General features: G+C 42.6%; 1 protein-coding gene across 5 annotated transcripts in view; it reads right to left on the bottom strand.

Annotated features, from left to right (window-relative positions):
- The window catches only part of LOC124789756, a 346,576-nt gene that overhangs the window by 113,501 nt on the left and 211,497 nt on the right, over window positions 1-21,578 (bottom strand). For 2 of the 5 annotated variants that reach the window (XM_047257227.1, XM_047257213.1), the window contains exon 2: window positions 7,026-7,149. In XM_047257227.1, the coding sequence (XP_047113183.1) occupies window positions 7,026-7,149 (124 nt within the window). Of the gene's footprint in view, window positions 1-7,025; window positions 7,150-21,578 lie in introns of those variants that run through there. The other 3 variants (XM_047257219.1, XM_047257243.1, XM_047257237.1) reach the window with 3 other exon arrangements.

Genomic DNA, 21,578 nt, shown 5'->3' with positions numbered 1-21,578 from the left:
TATGTTGGTATACTTGCAGAAAATATATAACAGGTGTGTATCTGTTGTTAAAAATACATTGCAGAAACTGTTTATATTGTTGTGTTAACGTATTGTATTAGCATGATACTCTGCTGCAAATTCCAAATATCACCTGAATTTGCTGTTGATCAACCAGTGTACGGAGAACGAACGCTAGATACACCTCACGAAGCAAGGTACCCCAGACACTTGTGTTTTGCGGAGGGAGAGGATTTGATGGTGTGGAGAAATCAAATCTCACCAACAGAAATGCTATACACAAGTGGGGAAGGGGAGTTATCCATTTTAGATCATAAATTATGGTAAATAAAGTTAAACTAAAAGCATTTTGTCATAAATGAGACTTGCATAAACATAAGAGCACAAGTGGAATACTTGGTAGCCATACTGGATCATAAATTATGACCATAAAAATGGCAGTTATAGAGATTAGACTAAAAGCATTTGTCCTTTAATTAGATCCTAAAAAACCAAACTAAGAGCACAAAGGGACAGGTTTTTATTTTAGGGTCATAAAATACGTGTTTTTTTTTTAGATAAGGGTCATTAAATTAGGTTAGGCAAGTGGCTGGTTTGTGTACACAATGAAAACCATGCCCCCACTGTTCCAGCAGCGGCACACCTCCACTGCTGGGGCAGCTCACTGGTACACTACGTACTCTGTGCACATAGAGAGTACAGATTTACACTATGTGATCAAAAGTATCCTGACACCCCGAAAGACGTACGTTTTTCATATCAGGTGCATTGTGCTGCCACCTACTGCCAGGTACTCCGTATCGGAAGCCTCACTAGTCATTAGTCACCGTGAGAGAGCAGAATGTGGAACTCACGGACTTCGAACGTGGTCAGGTGAATGGGTGTCACTTGTGTCATTCGTCTGTACACGAGATTTCCACACTCCTAAAGATCCATAGGTCCACTGTTTCCGACGTGATAGTAAAGTGGAAATGTGAAGGGACACGTACAGCACAAAAGCGAACAGGCCGACCTCGTTTGTTGATTGACAGTGACCGCCAACACTTGAAGACGATCGTAATGTGTAATAGTCAGACATCCATCCAGACCATCACACAGGAATTCCGAACTGCGCCAGGATCCACTGCAAGTACTATGATAGTTAGACAGGAGGTGAGAAAACTTGGATTTTATGGTCGAGCGGCTGCTCATAAGCCACACATCACGTCGGTAAATGCCAAACGACGCCTCGCTTGTTGTAAGGAGCGTAAACATTGGACGATTGAGTAGTGGAAAAACGTTGTGTGGAGTGACGAATCACGGTACACAATCTGACGATCCGTTGACAGGGTGTGGGTATGGCGAATGCCCGGTGAGCGTCATCTGCCAGCGTGTGCAGTGCCAACAGTAAACTTCAGAGGCGGTGGTGTTATGGTGCGGTCGTGTTTTTCATGGAGGGGGCTTGCACCTCTCGTTGTTTTGCATGGCACTATCACTGCATAGGCCTACATTGATATATAAGTACCTTTTTGCTTCCCACTGTTGAAGAGCAATTCGGGGATTTCGATTGCATCTTTCAACACGAGCCCTGTTCATAATGCACGGCCTCTGGCGGAGTGGTTACCCGACAATAACAACCTTGTAATGAATTGGCCTGCACTGAGTCCTGACCTGAATCCTATATAACACCTTTGGGATGTTTTGGAACGCGGACTTGGTGCCAGGCCTCACCGACCGACATCAATACCTCCCCCCAGTGCAGCGCTCCGTGAAGGATGGGCTGCCATTCCCCAAGAAACCTTCCAGCACCTGATTGAACGTATGCTTGCGAGAGTGGAAGCTGTCATCAAGGCTAAGGGTGGGCCAACACCATACTGAATTCCAGCATTACCGATAGGGGCGCCACGAACTTGTAAGTCATTTTCAGCCCCGTGTCCGGATACATTTGATGACATAGTGTAGATATACAGGGTGTTTCAAAAATGACCGGTATATTTGAAACGGCAATAAAAACTAAACGAGCAGCGATAGAAATACACCGTTTGTTGCAATATGCTTGGGACAACAGTACATTTTCAGGCGGACAAACTTTCGAAATTACAGTAGTTACAATTTTCAACAACAGATGGCGCTGCAAGTGATGTGAAAGATATAGAAGACAACGCAGTCTGTGGGTGCGCCATTCTGTACGTCGTCTTCCTGCTGTAAGCGTGTGCTGTTCACAACGTGCAAGTGTGCTGTAGACAACATGGTTTATTCCTTAGAACAGAGGATTTTTCTGGTGTTGGAATTCCACCGCCTAGAACACAGTGTTGTTGCAACAAGACGAAGTTTTCAACGGAGGTTTAATGTAACCAAAGGAACGAAAAGCGATACAATAAAGGATCTGTTTGAAAAATTTCAGCGGACTGGGAACGTGACGGATGAACGTGCTGGAAAGGTAGGGCGACCGCGTACGGCAACCACAGAGGGCAACGCGCAGCTATTGCAGCAGGTGATCCAACAGCGGCCTCGGGTTTCCGTTCGCCGTGTTGCAGCTGCGGTCCAAATGACGCCAACGTCCATGTATCGTCTCATGCGCCAGAGTTTACACCTCTATCCATACAAAATTCAAACGCGGCAACCCCTCAGCGCCGCTACCATTGCTGCATGAGAGACATTCGCTAACGATATAGTGCACAGGATTGATGACGGTGATATGCATGTGGGCAGCATTTGGTTTACTGACGAAGCTTATTTTTACCTGGACGGCTTCGTCAATAAACAGAACTGGCGCATATGGGGAACCGAAAAGCCCCATGTTGCAGTCCCATCGTCCCTGCATCCTCAAAAAGTACTGGTCTGGGCCGCCATTTCTTCCAAAGGAATCATTGGCCCATTTTTCAGATCCGAAACGATTACTGCATCACGCTATCTGGACATTCTTCGTGAATTTGTGGCGGTACAAACTGCCTTAGACGACACTGCGAACACCTCGTGGTTTATGCAAGATGGTGCCCGGCCACATCGCACGGCCGACGTCTTTAATTTCCTGAATGAATATTTCGATGATCGTGTGATTACTTTGGGCTATCCGAAACATACAGGAGGCGGCGTGGATTGGCCTCCCTATTCGCCAGACATGAACCCCTGTGACTTCTTTCTGTGGGGACACTTGAAAGACCAGGCGTACCGCCAGAATCCAGGAACAATTGAACAGCTGAAGCAGTACATCTCATCTGCATGTGAAGCCATTCCGCCAGACACGTTGTCAAAGGTTTCGGGTAATTTCATTCAGAGACTACGCCATATTATTGCTACGCATGGTGGATATGTGGAAAATATCGTACTATAGAGTTTCCCAGACCGCAGCGTCATCTGTTGTTGAAAATTGTAACTACTGTAATTTCGAAAGTTTGTCTGCCTGAAAATGTACTGTTGTCCCAAGTATATTGCAACAAACGGTGTATTTCTATCGCTGCTCGTTTAGTTTTTATTGCCGTTTCAAATATACCGGTCATTTTTGAAACACCCTGCAGGTAACTTGGCAAAGATTTGAACTCAGCTCCTTCTCTACGTCATCTCTTAGAGATAAAGTCACTGAAGAACTTGTGGCAGCTATTGGATAAATACATCGTATATTTACTGTTTTGTATTTGTGAATGTTTTTCCGAATTTTAACTTTTTAAGAGAATCTTTAGTTTAAGAACTTTTCTAGTTATGTTTTTTGGATACATAGTATGCCAAACAAGCTAGCGATTAGGCATTACTTTGTTCTGTAGCCTTCTTGATATCATGGTTTCATTCTTCCATTACGCTAAACTTTTGAATGCTAGTGAATAGCATGAATAATCTGCCTGCACCTGAGTAGTAACATGTGGCATGTAGTCGATGCTCTCCAGGTGAAAGATTCCGATGGCGATGGAAGATTTGTTTCAGTGTGGCCTAAACTCAGAAGTGGCATTATTCAGATTTAGTTAAAGCTGAGGAGTTAAAAACACAATCTATACCATCAGTCATGGGAAATGTGTTGTAAGTGTATTTAATGATGTAAGGATCACCAACAAAATCAGAATTATACTTTCAGAAAACTTTGTAAATTCTAAGACGCCATTTAGGAGCGAGTACGTGATCTTCACAGACAATGCAAACAGGATGTCAGATTCAAAAGCTGACAAGCTCAGTTGCCACTATCTTCCATATTTCGGGAGAAAACTTATTCGCAGTAACTACTTTCAAACCTTACCCAAGCTGTATGTCTGAAATTTTGGAACTGACAAGAGACTTATTTCTTTTTACAATTGAAAATAGCTGCTCTCATCGGTAAGTACTCCCTAGCACGGAAATAATTTAATGTCCAAATTTTCGAGCACTTGCAAACCTGGAAAGCAAATGTTTATGAAATTTTGGTATGCCAACTTCACTAAATTTTGTCTTCAAACTTGGATCACACTGAATCCCAATTACTACAATTGGCATTTGATTAGGTACCGATTCTACATCAGTGTTATAAATCGAAGAGAAAAAAAACCTTGTTTTCCCATATCAGTGCACACTTCCGTTTTCTCAAAGAAAACGCTGTTGCTCTACGGGCCTGACTGCAACAATTTCTGAAGGAGGAGTCTGCAAAACACCTCAGTTACATCTCAGAATTTCAGAATTTGGGCCTGTTGTGGTAGTCGCCTACCAAAATATTTCTTCAGAAGTAAAAGCGCTTGGAGAGACTAATGACTAGATAAAGGAATTACAAATAGAAAGTTTACAAATGTGGAAGTCACGATGAATTTTTTTATCCACATGTTCCCTTGGTTCTAAGACTAGTACACTACGTGTCTTAGCAGTTAGCTGACAGATGATTAGAAAAAAATCATAAAGTTCTGACCTAATTTCAACATCAGTCCTAGATTAAATGTCTGGTTAACAATGCTCTCATCAATGCAAAAACCGAGTTTCATTTTCGCTTGTACTACTGGAACAAACTAATTGTATGTTAGGGGGTACTTTAATGTAACAGGATCCTCCCCCTCTCCCGCAATCGATATATACTTGTTATTCTGTTTGTGAATGTTACACTTGTAGAAAGACTGTGCTTGCAAATGCCCCAGTTTTTCTTCTTTTTCCGTCATTGTCATTGCGCGAGGTGTCTGTGGAATTAACCAATCAATGGAAAAATGCTCCTTTCGGAACACAAAAAAATGTGAATATGCTCCTGTTTATTTTAAAAAATTGACTGAAAATTGGAGTACCAGCTGCCTCATTCTACCTTCCTCAGCACGTTTAAAAATTTTCCAAAAAGTTTTGACGTGCGAAAATATTCGCTCGTTTTTTTAAACATGTAACTCCCCTCACACTCCTCTTACTGTAAATCACTCATACCCACTGGTCCATCGCTGCAAGTTGCTCACACCCATCATCTTGCGGTCACATAACTTTATAAGAATCATAGGAATAGGAGCTTTGTAAGCGACTTGCTTCGTGGATGATTTGCACTTATTTATGATTCATCCAGCGAATCTAACTCTCTACAAATTTCGTCGCTATAGATACTGCATATATTTTAAGGAAAGTTTGTGTTTGACGTTTCATTCTTGTAGATAAAAATAATCAGCTGGGAATTATACAATAACATATGTTAGAATTTGTATATTGTGTTACACCTGGTTGATTAATTTAATCTTAAAGATTATGATCAAACGCCAACTGTGAACCCTCAGGTCAGAAGATGATCATTACATATGATTGAAACTAGTTATCAATCATTTATGTCATGCAAATGAGATTGTTAAAACGAACTTCCTTTTCGAGCAGACGGCTTTTGTTTCGGTTCTGATTGTGTTTCACAGCAAACTTTTTATCATATGAGTTACTTCTGCATTCGCCGCACTCCTTGAATTCAAGCACAGAAACTTCCAGAGATATGTAGGTAGAGTGTGCCCTTTCACTTTCAACTAATGGTCTATGACGACATATTCATATGAGAGGAAAGAGTTCAGTACATTTAATGTAAAGAATTACCTACAAGGAAGCTTTGTGCTCCATCCGTGCCACATTTGATACTACCTGAAATAAATGGCGAAAATTAATTCTTCAGTAATAGTTTGACCATTTTAAAAAGAATAAGCAGCATTGGTGCACCATTTGTTACTGTTGATGAGAAATGGGTTCCCTACTTCACACAAGAAAGGAAACACCAGCCTCATAAGTCGGTGAAAACCGGCATCCTTGTACGAAATAGGTCGCAGTCGGTTATATCTAGCAGGAAAAGTTATGTCAAATGCTTTTTGGGATGCAAAAAAGATTCTGCTTAGTGGTTACTTTGCGAAGGGTAAATCAATAATTGTCAAATACTATACAAGACCTCTGGATAACTGAATAGTAAAACGAGATGGGCTGCAAAAGAAAAGAAAATCATCTTTCATTAGTGTTGGGACGAGACGAAACTACAGTCGTTCGGACTCAACTGTGAGTTCTTTGATTGTTCTGAGAGGGGCTCATCAAACTAAACCACATGAAATATTTTTTCATTGTATTACATAAAGGAATAAAAGATTTGCTTAACTTTGACACAGATTTTTGCCACAGGATTGCTCGATAAGTTACAACTGTTATTGACTATTAAAGCATCACTTGACGCCCAGATTAACAAACTGTTCTCTTCCAGTACAATGTTCCACATTTAAATGAACAAGTCCATCAGAAACTTTAACTATCACGTTGGTCCTATATTATGATGTTGACTCCTTGAGATGAAGGTCATGAACTGGGCGGAACTCTTGCTAGCTCGACACTATATTTATCTCAGCGTGATATTGCTGCTATTCTAAAGGGAAGGCGTGATCTTTAGGAGCACCTCCCATACATCGTTGCGGATTGCAGTGAGTCCAACTAGGAAAGTATAAATGTCCACGATGATGCTCTTTGCGGCAGACAAATCTGAGAGATCTTAGGTAAAAAAAGTTTGAGACTACTCCTCACTGGTGAAATCTGACATCCTGTGAGTTCCACTTACTTCGATACCTAAAGAATTTTGTGGTCGGAAGGTGTTTATGGAATTTAATGCAACTTACACACCAGTGGCATCTGTCGACGACGCCACAGGTCCAGTACCATCAGCAGGCTTGGTATCGTCAGTGGTGCCAATGTGTGATCTGGCATCCCTCAAGGCTGCACTATCCACTCTCTGCAGGTCTTCTGAAAAAAAGAGAAAAAGGCAATGTTTCAGTGTTTAACAGATACTGAAATAATTCCCCTGGAAAGAGACTTGACCTACGATATTTACTACAGTGCAGGAACGTGGGGATGCCGCTGACGAAAGGAATTCTGTGTTCAGAGATTTTTGGGGACTCATTCGTGTACCCGGAATACAATAAAGGATGATACCCATCTACACAAGGCCGTAACATTCGTCTATAGTGCTGGTTCGACGCTGGAGCATTGTAGTGGCCGCGACCTATCCGTACAGACGGATCGACGTCTTCTACTACGAGCCGCACTGACACTGTACATGCTGTTGCATCAGCTTCGATTGGTCAGAAACCATTACTGCCTCTGTAGAATTGTCTAATTCGATCCCTGTGTGCAAAAACACACAGAACTAATTCACAAAGCTTGAAAGTCGTAAACTTTACTCAGTGCTCTTCACCAGTCCTAGCCGAATCGTCAATGTAACGGTATATTTAACGGGGAATAGAAACTGTACGTTGCCCGCTACGTGAGTTGTAGCCACAATAAATGAAGTGTTTCCTATACTTCAACCCGTGAACACTGATCAGTCAGAACATTGTGACGACTTACCTTGGCGCAGATAGCAGCGCCAGCGTTTCGTGACATGGAATCAATGAGCCTTCGTAGGTTGCTGGAGGGAGGCGGCACCACATCTGCACACACAAGTCACCTAATTCCCATAAATTCCGGGGAAAGGAGCGATGAGCTCTGACGCCACGTTCAATTACATTCCGGATGTGTTCGATCGGATTCAGAACTAGCAAATTGGGGAGCCAGCACATCAACTGGAGCTCCTCACTGTCTTCTTCGAACCACTCCATCACACTCCTGGGCTTGTGACGTGGCGTCTTACCTTGTTGAAAAATTCCTTCAGGAAACATGATCCTCATGAAGGGGAGTACGTGGTCTGCAACCAGTGTACGATACTCCGTGGCCGTTATGGTGCTCCACTGCACACATGGATGCCCACGTGAATGTACCTCAGAGCATAATGAAGCAGCCATCAATTGCCTGTCCCGTAGTACAAGTGTCAAAGAGCTGTTCCCCTGAAAGACGACGGATTCGCATCCTCCCATCGGCATGGTGAAGAAAGCATCGGGATTCATCAGACCATGCAACGCTCTACCACTGCGCCAAGATCCAGTGTCTATGGTCACGTGCCCATTTCAGTCGTAGTTGCCGATGTCGTGGTGTTAACATTGTCACATGCATGGGCCGTCGGCTGCGGGGACCCAGCGTTAGGAGTGTTCGGTGCACTTGTGTTCAGACGCACTTGTTCTCTGCTCAGCATCAAATTCTCATGTTAGTTCCATCATAGTTCGTCGCCTGTTCCAGTCTACCCAGCCTACGACGTCCGACATCTGTAATGACGGGTGGCAGCCCAACTCCACAACCTCTGGACGCGGTTTACGTTGGTTTCACCACGTGCTGAAGACACTCACTACAGAATTCCTCCAATATCCGACAAGCCGTGCAGTTTCAGAAATGCTCGGGCCGAGCCTCCAAGCCATCACAATCTGCCCTTGGTCAAACTTAGATAGTTCGCATGGCTACTCCATTCTACATAAGGGCAGCACGCTCACTGATACTACATGCACTGTGCGTGTGTCTGACAAGCAGTCACTCCCCGCCAGGTGACGCTGCTATCGCCTGGACGGGTTTATGTCGGTAGTATATCGATGGTCATAATGTTCTGGATGGTCAGTGTACCTCTCCCAGAAGACAAAAGAAACGACACACCATGAAGGAATTGTCCAAACGGGACGGCAGTCAGTAGATCTGATGTATATGTACAGAAAAAAGAATGATTACAATCACAGAAAAAAATGGATGATTTATTCAAGAGTAAGAGCTACACAAGCTGAGCAAATCAATAACGCATTGGTCCACCCTGTCTATTACGCAAGCACTTATTCGCCATGGCATTAATTGATAAGAGCTGTTGGATGTCCTCCTGAAGGATATAGTGCCAAATTCCGACCAGCTGGCGCTTTAGATCGTCAAAATCCCGAGTTGGTAAGAGGGCCTTGCCCGTAATGCTCCAGACGTTCTAAATTGGGGAGAGGATCGGCGACCTTGCTGGCCAAGATTGGGTTTGGCAAGCATGAAGACAAGCAGTAAAAATTTCGCCGTGTGCGAGAGGTCATTACCTTGCTGAAATGTATGCCAAATATGGTGTGCCATAAAGGGCAACAGAATGGGGCGTAGAAAATATCGTCGACGTACCGCCGTGCTGTAGGGGTGCCACAGATGACAACCAAAGTGGTCCTGCTACGAAAAGAAATGGTATCCCAGACCACCACTAATTATTGTCGGGACGTATGGAGGGCGACAGCCAGATTGAAGTCCCACAGCTGTCCAGGACGTCTCCAGACTCGTCTTCGGCGTGGAATCTCATTGAGTGGAGTAGAATTGTCTTGAATAATGAGTCCCTCTTCGAAGCCCCAATGACCAGAGGAGTATGTGATGAGAATGGTAAATCTTGTTGTCGTATGCTTCACGAAGAGGGTGTAAATGACTTATTACAGCAGGATAATGCAAGACACCACCCTGCAGTTCACATCACAAACACCTCGAGGAATATACAAACCCTTTACTGGCCTTGCCAGTCTCCTGATTTATTACCCATAGAGCGTGTCTGGGATGTGATGGGAGGACGTATACTTTCAAACCAGCCTCCATCTGGCATTGTTCGTCAGCTATGTGCTTCAGGCTTGCAAGTAATTCCTCAACATGACATTCATAGTCTGTTTGCTTCCATGCTATAACAAATGCAACAGTATGTTCGTGCGCATGAGGATTACACTTCGTATTGGAGTTGGTGATGGACATCAGTTCCGAATGAAATAAAAGTTTAACCGTTTAATATACTTTCTACGATAAACATTTCAAAAAAGTTCGATAAATATCGGAGTGGTGCTTCATGGTGTAACACGATCGATTTCCGCCAGTTTATGAGATGAACTACTCCAGTAGAAGATCGTAGGATTGACTGACTCGCTCTGACGATTTGCTGAAGTCAGGACAGAGGTTACAGGTAGAGTGTCAGGGCTGGACTGAGATATCGAGTTACCACACATCACTTACCGCCGACAGCTTACCGTGGGACTTATATCGTGTAGAGCTGGAGCCAACTGGGACTTTGAGGGACATTCTGTGGCGTTCAGTGATGAGTCTCTCTTCTGTTTGTGGCGGTCTGATCGAAACTAACGTGTCCATAGATTAACTTAGTTAAAAGTCACAGGAAGCAGCAATTCTCTGGACTGATACATCTCCAACTTCACGAACCATTGTGACAGGAGATATTGATATGACAACGTGGCTGATTTGGTAATTATTTAATGGGAACCAAATGCTCGCGAGTATGTGGCAGGAATGGCAAATCCTTTAGTCATACCCTTCATGATCAGGGCACCAAATGACATATTCGAACAGCGTAATGCAAGACCCCACACTGGAGTTCACACCATAAGACCCTTGAAGACGTCCTCATATTTTGCTGCCCTTTTTAAGCCCATTCTTTACTCGATAGTGTCTTTAAAGCTCTTATCACGCCTTCTTTGCCCCAAGTCTCTCTTTCTTGTTTTCCCCTAGGCGTTAACTCTGTACGATGCTTCTGGACCAAAAAACTGAAGGGAAGTTCTACAGCGATTATAATTTTTGCCCTTTTATACCGAGGACTCACATGTCAACACCCATGAGCTGATAATACCAAAAACGCCATGTTTCTGAACAAAAATTTTCTATCATCTAACGAAAGAACGATATTAATACTGCAACATTACCCTCGATGCACGAGAAATAAAAGAAAAATATAATAACGAATATTTACAAAGGCATTTCTGCAGTAATATTGGCTCAAACCGCTACCTCTAAAAGTTTTTGTCGGTGGTGAAAACAAGATTCACTGGTAAAACGAGGTACTGCCTCAGGGTGCTCTACAGGCACAACTACGAATTAGTAAGTGTAATTGATGCATCCACCAACAGATCGAGTTCTTTGTTCATCATATACTGAGGAGGTTCGAATTACTAGCAGGGCCCACGATACCACTCTTACCCGTTTTGCGTACTGGTCTTTTTATGCCACTAGGGTGGTTTCCTGTTGTATGAGGTGGTTTGCAAACGCGGTATGTGTATTTCCACATTTCAATGCCACAGTTCTCCAGAAAATCCTATCCTAAAATTTATGTGCGTCTTCCACACATACACACACTGAATGACATTCATCGAAGGTTGTTTACATATGTCTCTTTCACTGAATTTATCTGAAGTAGCGCAGGGTGTTTGTAATCTTGCTTTTGCCGGCCGGAGTGGCCGAGCGGTTCTGGGCGTTACAGTCTGGAACTGCACGACTGATACGGTCACAAGTTCGAATTCTGCCTTGGGCATGGATGTGTGTGATGTCCTTAGGTTAGTTAGGTTTAAGTAGTTCTAAGTTCTAGGGGACTGATGACCTCAGAAGCTAAGTCCCATAGTGCTCAGAGCCATTTGAATCATGCTTTTCAGTGTCATTATGAATCATCTTAAAGATGTAACAGAATATTTCTGGCCTCTTATGTATCTGCGAGTCTTGTCTTTTCTTTCCAATAACTAATTGTACAGTACTCCGGATGAACTTTTCGGAACAGATATAGATCGTTCACATGCATTCGGTGTCTTTTCTTTTTCAATAGCAAAATCCGCAATGCAGTACCCGTCTCCAAGCACACAGGCTTTGTGGCATCTATAGATTCTCAGTTCTTTGATCCCGCCCAAAACCAACGGAGGGAATCGGATGCACTGTGGCCAAACTATCAGCCGATGTTATCGGGCGACTTCTGGCGACGGTTCGGCTAAAGCCGATATGTCACCAGCCGAAGTTGAAGCGCGGGCATTTGCAATCAGAGCCTGAAATCCTCTGTTTATTGCAGTACACGGACCACTTTGGTTTTGTGCAGGCTTTACTTGCCACACGCTGATTAGTGTCACTCGTCTTTTCAACTGCATTCCATACGGACAACTCCGAGGACCCCCAGACCAATTAACTCTCACCCTCCCAGAAACAAGTTCGCAGCGTAATTAAACAAGTGGGTGATTCAGAGTGTGTGGAAGTGCCATCCGCCACATTTTGTACTCCAGAGGAGTGTATACAGGGCACGAGACACAGCTAGACAGAAAAATAAATTCCGCCGCGCTGTAAACACAAGCAGAATTTCTGGCGGATGTTGCCAACATCGCGCTGGCGAGGTGAGTGGGTCGTATCAACAGAGGTCTGCAGTCTCTTGCACAGACTGTGGCACAGATTAGCAGCGCGGGGCGTCTGTGAATCACAGTTTATATCTGTATCAGCATTTCCAGCTATAGTCTTCAGCTCCGACTGAATTTGACAATGACTATGTTGCATTAGATTGATACAAATTTTTTATTTGACACTGAATGCATTAAAGGAGATTTTATTTATCTATACAAAGGTGGTCAGAAACGGTGAAAAGTTTGTGAGGGTGTTGCAGTGTCGTGCTGAGAAATAATTGTCAAGAAACAGATTCGATACGTCGCGAAACTGCTCAGGCTTTGAGTCGGGTTCGATCCTTACTATTGTCCCACGTTAAAATTTTGTATCGCTCTGTTGTTCGGTTTTAGGTTACCAAATGAAGAACGTGTTTGCCGACACTGTCTCTGACGGGCCGCATGAATTTGCGTGCGCAACGATCTGATTGGTTAGCCGGTCGCGGTGGCCGAGCGGTTCTAGGCCCTTCAGTTCGGAACCGCGCGGCTGTTACGGTCGCAGGTTCGAATCCTGCCTCGGGCATGGATGTGTGTGATGTCCTTAGGTTAGTTAGGTTTAAGTAGTTCTAAGTTCTAGGGGACTGATGACCTGAGATGTTAAGTCCCATAGTGCTCAGAGGCATCTGATTGGTTAACTTCAATGCTAATTAACTCGGAAACAGGACAGCGTATTTTTTATTAACAGTTACTTCTTGGCACGACCTACCCTGCAACTCCTTTACAAAAATTTTCAGACTATTTCGGACCACCATGTATATCTGGCGTACCAGAGAGACTATCTACAAGTTAATGAGAGCATATATGAAGATAGTAACTGTTCTCGAAAGAACAGATACCATTAATGACCGTGCAACTTCTCTAGGATAAATAATAATTAATTGAAACCCGCAGCTGCCGATAGGTGTTGTTGATATACCTCGATGGGGCAGCTGAAAATGTGTGCCCCGAGTGGGATCCGAACCCGGGATCTCCTGCTTACATGGCAGACGCTCTATCTATCTGAGCCAACGACGACACAGATGAATAGCGTCACTGCAGGGACTTATCCTTTGCACCATTCCCGTGAGATTTACATTCCCAGCAGTCCACAATCTACATACGTAATGTACTTAATAGATATTTGCTCATCCACTCATTACTCGCGCCAACTAAGGTGACGATTCCCGTAAGAGTTCGGGAAACCTGTGAGCATTCGCACAGACGAAAGTCAATGGCCGGGCCCTATATGAAGATAGTAACTGTTCTCGAAAGAACAGATACCATTAATGACCGTGCAGCTTCTCTAAGATACATGATAATTAATTGCAACCCTCAGCTGCCACCAGGTATTGTTGATATACCTTCGTCTGTGCGAATGTGCACAGGTTGCACGAACTCTTACGGGAATCGTCACCTTAGTTGGAGCGAGTACTGAGTGGATGGAACATTACGTATGTAGATTGTGGAGAGCTGGGAATGTGGGTCTCACGGGAAGCGTGCAAGGGGTAAGTCCCTGCAGTCATGCTACTCATCTGTGTTCTCGGTGGCTCAGATGGATAGAGCGTCTGCCATATAAGCAGGATATCCTGGGTTCGGGTCCCGGTCGGGGCACACATTTTCAGCTGTCCCCATCGTGGTATATCAACAACACCTGTCGGCATCTGAGGGTTTCAATTAATTATCATTTATGTAATGAGAGCATGTTGGGTGACAATGCTTTACTGAAACAGTAATGAAAAACTATTTCCTGCGAAAGTTCAGTAGATAAATAAAACTCACACTGTCAACATTTGATCAGTGCCGTTGTTAGATCTCGTTCTGCATTTTATAAATTATATCTTGTACAAATGCAAAAGAGTGAATTAGTAAGTTGTGCACTCTTTACAAAATATATAATTCCAAAACTCTCTGCATAATAGACTCTACGTATTGAATCTTTTATATTTAACTATCTTAAAATGAGGCAAAAATAATTTCCAGTGAAAACTATGCTTCGCCCTAATGCAGGCTTCTCCCACGTCCATATAAATTCGCAAAATGCTTTCCCACGATGCTGTACGAGTAGCACCGCCAGGAGAAAAGATACTAAGGTAATGGTTCAAATGGCTCTGAACTCTATGGGACTTAACATCTGAGGTATCAGTCCCATAGAACTTGAAAGTACTTAAACCTAACTAACCTAAGGACATCACACACATTCATGCCCGAGGCAGGATTCGACCCTGCGACCGTAGTGGTCGCGCGATTCCAGACTGAAGCGCATAGAACCGCTCGGCCACACTGGCCGGCCGGAGGTAATACCTCTACAAGTTTCAGGGTTGATGAAGTGAAATTATTCTACTTTTACGGAGTTAACCCTGTGTCGATTACAATAGGATCTGAATAATATGGGGCCAAGAGTCAGTGATAGAGTTGAAGATCTGAGTCATTCAGAATCATGTTCGGCAGCGCGTAAGTCCAGGTTCAAATTCTATACAGTACAGAGCTTTAACCACTCACATGGAATCAACGTAGCGCGTACCTCGCAAATGAGAAGATGAAATTCACCTCATAACTCTCTCTCTCTCTCTCTCTCTCTCTCTCTCTCACACACACACACACACACACACACACTACACAGCGGAACAGACCACATCGACTTAGAGAGAGAGAGAGAGAGAGAGACAGAGAGAGCTGTTCGAAATGCTCAGCCTGCTTGTCCCAGACACGTTGAGCGCATACGTCTATGTAAACCAATATCAGGGTATTAGTAAGGTAGAGACGTTTGAGAGAAACTCTACCCCACAGCGGAGTCTTCCCACCAGTCGACTGAACAGTTTTATTCTTTCTGGAAAGCTGTTAGTCGATATCACTATGAGAAGACCGGCATGGACGTAAAAACTGGATTTAAGTTCATATTAAAAGGAAAGCTGTCATCAGTCTGGAGACTGGTTTGAGCAGCATAGTGCTTTAGTAGGCATGGTCCTGTTGCAGACGGTAGGACGATGCCTTCCAGCGACCTAAGTACTGACAAATCCAATCAATTATAGGTGGACGTACAATTTAACGTGGTTCTGAACCGTGGTGCGCCATTTCAGTCCCTCCTGTACTGTAATTTCTTGAGGACTTTCTTTAACAGTGTCTCCCCCTCCCCCTCTCCCCTCCTTCGTTATTACTTGTAGAAATATTCCTCTTTGACGTTTCGGGAAAAGCTTGACTCGTATTTTCTGTACCAACAGACTCCGTTGTGTCCAGCTGTAACTGTTATGTTGTTTCAGATGGTGAACCCACAAACAGATGTCGCGTTCCCTATGAGCTTCAAGAGCTGTCCCGGGAGCAGCTCCCCCATCGCGGCACCTTGAAAGACCCCCATCTCGGACATTTCTGAGTTATTTGCTGTAAGCTGCGCGACTTTGATTACAATGTCATTCTCACGATCGTGTCGTTTGCGGTTTGTTGCCTCCACATTGCTAGAATGAGCTGTGCTATCATCGACAGCCATATTAATAGCCTGGACTTAAGTGTTAGGCAATGGACCAGTATTTCCGGTTCCTAAATCGTCATAACTCTCTCCAACCGCTCCCGAAGCCGGAAACGCAAGTTCGTTTAAAACATTCCTACTGCATTCAAGCGTATTGTTTACGGGGCTCGTCGTCATTAACAGCAACTAAATTAGTTTCAGCTGATGTAGCTTCGGACCTTGCGTCTAATGGTGTAGCACATTCCTGGAAACCGGGACATCTCTGCCTTTAATCTAGCCTTCACATCTCAACGATGTGAGGAGTCACATTTATATAACGTATGCTTCATAGCCCACAACACTCATTATAGACGGGATCGGATTTTTTAAATTTTGGTAGACCTCATTCCATTTGGAACCGGGAACGGATAAAAATCCTCACAAACTTCGTTCCGAATTACATGAGTGTTTCCATAATTCTGCAGCTTGAGCTTTATAGGTTCGTTTGAAGCTTAGGAATTGTTAAGAACATGAACTATTTGTTAAGCTGGCTGAACTTCGAGACATAGCCTGTTACTGACGTTAACTCAAAACTATCAGCACACTCACAGATTACTGGCTCATACAATAAATAAAATCAAATAGGGGTAATGCAGGAGTAGGTTTAATAATGAATAGGAAAATAGGAATGCGGGTAAGCTACTACAAACAGCATAGTGAACGCATTATTGTGGCCAAGATAGATACGAAGCCCACGCCTACTACAGTAGTACAAGTTTATATGCCAACTAGCTCTGCAGATGACGAAGAAATTGAAGAAATGTATGATGAAATAAAAGAAATTATTCAGATTGTGAAGGGAGACGAAAATTTAATAGTCATGGGTGACTGGAATTCGAGTGTAGGAAAAGGGAGAGAAGGAAACATAGTAGGTGAATATGGATTGGGGGATAGAAATGAAAGAGGAAGCCGCCTGGTCGAATTTTGCACAGAGCACAACATAATCATAACTAACACTTGGTTTAAGAATCATGAAAGAAGGTTGTATACATGGAAGAACCCTGGAGATACTAAAAGGTATCAGATAGATTATATAATGGTAAGACAGAGATTTAGGAACCAGGTTTTAAATTGTAAGACATTTCCAGGGGCAGATGTGGACTCTGATCACAATCTATTGGTTATGACCTGTAGATTAAAACTGAAGAAACTGCAAAAAGGTGGGAATTTAAGGAGATGGGACCTGGATAAACTAAAAGAACCAGAGGTTGTACAGAGATTCAGGGAGAGCATAAGGGAGCAATTGACAGGAATGGGGGAAATAAATACAGTAGAAGAAGAATGGGTAGCTTTGAGGGATGAAGTAGTGAAGGCAGCAGAGGATCAAGTAGGTAAAAAGACGAGGGCTAGTAGAAATCCTTGGGTAACAGAAGAAATATTGAATTTAATTGATGAAAGGAGAAAATATAAAAATGCAGTAAGTGAAACAGGCAAAAAGGAATACAAACGTCTCAAAAATGAGATCGACAGGAAGTGCAAAATGGCTAAGCAGGGATGGCTAGAGGACAAATGTAAGGATGTAGAGGCCTATCTCACTAGGGGTAAGATAGATACCGCCTACAGGAAAATTAAAGAGACCTTTGGAGATAAGAGAACGACTTGTATGAATATCAAGAGCTCAGATGGAAACCCAGTTCTAAGCAAAGAAGGGAAAGCAGAAAGGTGGAAGGAGTATATTGAGGGTCTATACAAGGGCGATGTACTTGAGGACAATATTATGGAAATGGAAGAGGATGTAGATGAAGATGAAATGGGAGATATGATACTGCGTGAAGAGTTTGACAGAGCACTGAAAGACCTGAGTCGAAACAAGGCCCCCGGAGTAGACAATATACCATTGGAACTACTGACGGCCGTGGGAGAGCCAGTCCTGACAAAACTCTACCATCTGGTGAGCAAGATGTATGAAACAGGCGAAATACCCTCAGACTTCAAGAAGAATATAATAATTCCAATCCCAAAGAAAGCAGGTGTTGACAGATGTGAAAATTACCGAACTATCAGCTTAATAAGTCACAGCTGCAAAATACTAACACGAATTCTTTACAGACGAATGGAAAAACTAGTAGAAGCCAACCTCGGGGAAGATCAGTTTGGATTCCGTAGAAACACTGGAACACGTGAGGCAATACTGACCTTACGACTTATCTTAGAAGAAAGATTAAGGAAAGGCAAACCTACGTTTCTAGCATTTGTAGACTTAGAGAAAGCTTTTGACAATGTTGACTGGAATACTCTCTTTCAAATTCTAAAGGTGGCAGGAGTAAAATACAGGGAGCGAAAGGCTATTTACAATTTGTACAGAAACCAGATGGCAGTTATAAGAGTCGAGGGACATGAAAGGGAAGCAGTGGTTGGGAAGGGAGTAAGACAGGGTTGTAGCCTCTCCCCGATGTTGTTCAATCTGTATTTTGAGCAAGCAGTAAAGGAAACAAAAGAAAAATTCGGAGTAGGTATTAAAATTCATGGAGAAGAAATAAAAACTTTGAGGTTCGCCGATGACATTGTAATTCTGTCAGAGACAGCAAAGGACTTGGAAGAGCAGTTGAATGGAATGGACAGTGTCTTGAAAGGAGGATATAAGATGAACATCAACAAAAGCAAAACAAGGATAATGGAATGTAGTCTAATTAAGTCGAGTGATGCTGAGGGAATTAGATTAGGAAATGAGGCACTTAAAGTAGTAAAGGAGTTTTGCTATTTGGGGAGCAAAATAACTGATGATGGTCGAAGTAGAGAGGATATAAAACGTAGGCTGGCAATGGCAAGGAAAGCGTTTCTGAAGAAGAGAAATTTGTTAACATCCAGTATAGATTTAAGTGTCAGGAAGTCATTTCTGAAAGTATTCGTATGGAGTGTAGCCATGTATGGAAGTGAAACATGGACGATAAATAGTTTGGACAAGAAGAGAATAGAAGCTTTCGAAATGTGGTGCTACAGAAGAATGCTGAAGATTAGATGGGTAGATCACATAACTAATGAGGAAGTATTTAATAGGATTGGGGAGAAGAGAAGTTTGTGGCACAACTTGACCAGAAGAAGGGATCGGTTGGTAGGACATGTTCTGAGGCATCAAGGGATCACCAATTTAGTATTGGAGGGCAGCGCGGAGGGTAAAAATCGTAGAGGGAGACCAAGAGATGAATACACTAAGCAGATTCCGAAGGATGTAGGTTGCAGTAGGTACTGGGAGATGAAAAAGCTTGCACAGGATAGAGTAGCATGGAGAGCTGCATCAAACCAGTCTCAGGACTGAAGACCACAACAACAACAACAACAACAACAACACAATAAGTTAGAACAAAGTTTGAGGGTGACTTGTTGGTACTAAGTTGCATACTGGCTATTTGGTCTCCTTTAACCTGCAAGTAGGTGGTTAACAAGTTCTGAACTATTTCGGGAACTGTTGGCCGCTAGTTGTCCTCGGCGAATTCCGATTTCACTTTATTCTGCCTGCGGTACGTTACCATAATACTTTATACTTTTTTAAGACACTTAATAAAGTGGAAAGTAGTATCTCTTTCCGCGTAACGCAGCTGTGCAATAGACACTACGCGAGACGGCATTTGTAACACGTAGCCGCGTGACCGAGCGCTATGTCCGTCGGGGCTGAACTGCAGCCGAGTAACAGTTTCGCACTACGTACACTTAAAAGATGTAAGCAACTGGGGATAAATAGTGCAACTGACCACAGACTACTGGAATATGCAATGAATGAAACCTTGAGACAGATATCTGGAATTTGAGGCGAAATTTAGCTTCTGAAACGCGATAGCAGTTCTTTTCTCACAGGCGGAAAAAACCGATTGATAACCGGCTAATGGTATCTGGAGAAGAGGGATACGATATACCGTGCAGAAATGGAAGTAGGGTAGAAACGAAGAATTTAAATAAAGTAGGGAACTAGCGGCGGTAAACTGTCAAGATGTCTTCGGATCCAAAGCCTAGTTTGAAAAGGACAAACGATATATCGTACATCAGTTATCGCACGTGTAATGAAACTGATTACACCTAAGTACATCACTGTCTCGCTTACGGTCCCATAAGGCACGTTGGGGAAAATGGATGCAGAGTATCATCACCAGTGAGTTTAGCTATCATCTGACATAGTTAAGCATATAATTATTTTTACATTTATCCATGTTATGTACGCGAAGCTATTGCAGATGGGGAAAATAGATAAAGAATATCATAACCACTGAGACAGGCTAACATCTGACAGAGTTAAGCACATAATTATTTTTAAATTTATCCATGTTATATGTGCGTTAATTGAGGACTGTGACTGTACTGTAAGATTTTTATGAAACAATATATACTGCGACAGACACTTGTTACTAATATGTTACTAGTACGACGCGTTTCTGCAGCATGCTACTATCATCAGGTGCATTTATGGTTACTTTTGCATTGTAATTAATATGAACAGAGGTTAGTTTCCTTTGCTATATGTGCCAGTGAGATTATGTGTCGAAAAACACACCTGTTCAGGAAGATAAATATGTTATAGTCTGTACATTATGTGATAAGCATGATTACCAAACGAAAATGTAAGTAAATGCGTTAACAAAGTGACTAATCAAGTTTATCACATAATGTATACACTGCAACATATTTATCTTCCTCACTGGCACACACAACAAAGGAAACTAACCTCACTGCATATTAATTTCAACGTAAAGGCATCTGTAAATGCGCCTGATGATGGCACCATGCTGTCGAAAGGCATTGTGCTAATAAAATATTAGCAACAAGTGGCTCTTGCAATTTGTATTATTTCATAAAAATATAATTATTTCCTGTTTGCTTGAGTCCATGATTCTGTAATATTTTAAACTCAGCTGTTATTAAAGCTGTTGATTCGTCACCATAAGCCGAAATAATGATTGTGGTGAATAAACAAATAACAGTTCAGGTGGAACACATTGTCCTAATCAAAAATAAAGGCTATAAGTTACCGCATTCAGTAAGTACTTTGATACATGTGAGACTATGCGTTTATTCTTTTTCCATTATTCTGCTGCGCCTTTCTTCCCTTCTCCTCTCTTTCTTATTGTTAAATTTCTTTTTTATACTACATGACGGCTTATTTTAAGGTCTATATTAATGGCTTCATTCTTAAAGTAATGGCGTATCTTCAAATTATAAGAAACTAGTGTACAGTTGCGTCAGTTGTTGGAACTGTTTTCCGCATGTAAATACACACGGTTCACATTAATAATCAAGGTACGGAACATATATAACAATAAATAACGGCGAAAAATACGACCTACGTCAGTTTCCATTTGGGAAATGAAAAACCAAATATACCATCATCAGAAATTTGTAGAGTGGTCGATTAACGTTCCTTTTATAGCGAAATTAGGCACAAAATACGGATGGAGATAAAAATCCTGATAGATGAAACCACTCAGGCATTGATTTAGAACATTAAAGGGTGAACCAAATACCTGTTTCGATATGCAGAATGGGAACTGAAAACCCATATATGTACTGTCTCGCTTGGTCTCTGCCGGGAGCGTTTCTGAGACATCGGGCGAGTCTCGGGAATTTGTACGAAAAAGAAGTGAAGAGTGGAGCAACATCTAGAAACGCGGTGGCGACGCTGAGAAGTCAGCCAATTAACTGATAACGCCTACCACCTACAGCGA

This window comes from Schistocerca piceifrons, chromosome 1 (assembly GCF_021461385.2).
Source record: "Schistocerca piceifrons isolate TAMUIC-IGC-003096 chromosome 1, iqSchPice1.1, whole genome shotgun sequence".
Lineage (NCBI taxonomy): Eukaryota > Metazoa > Arthropoda > Insecta > Orthoptera > Acrididae > Schistocerca > Schistocerca piceifrons.
Note: the sequence above shows the minus strand (reverse complement) of the source record. Positions and strands in the feature narration are given on the sequence as shown.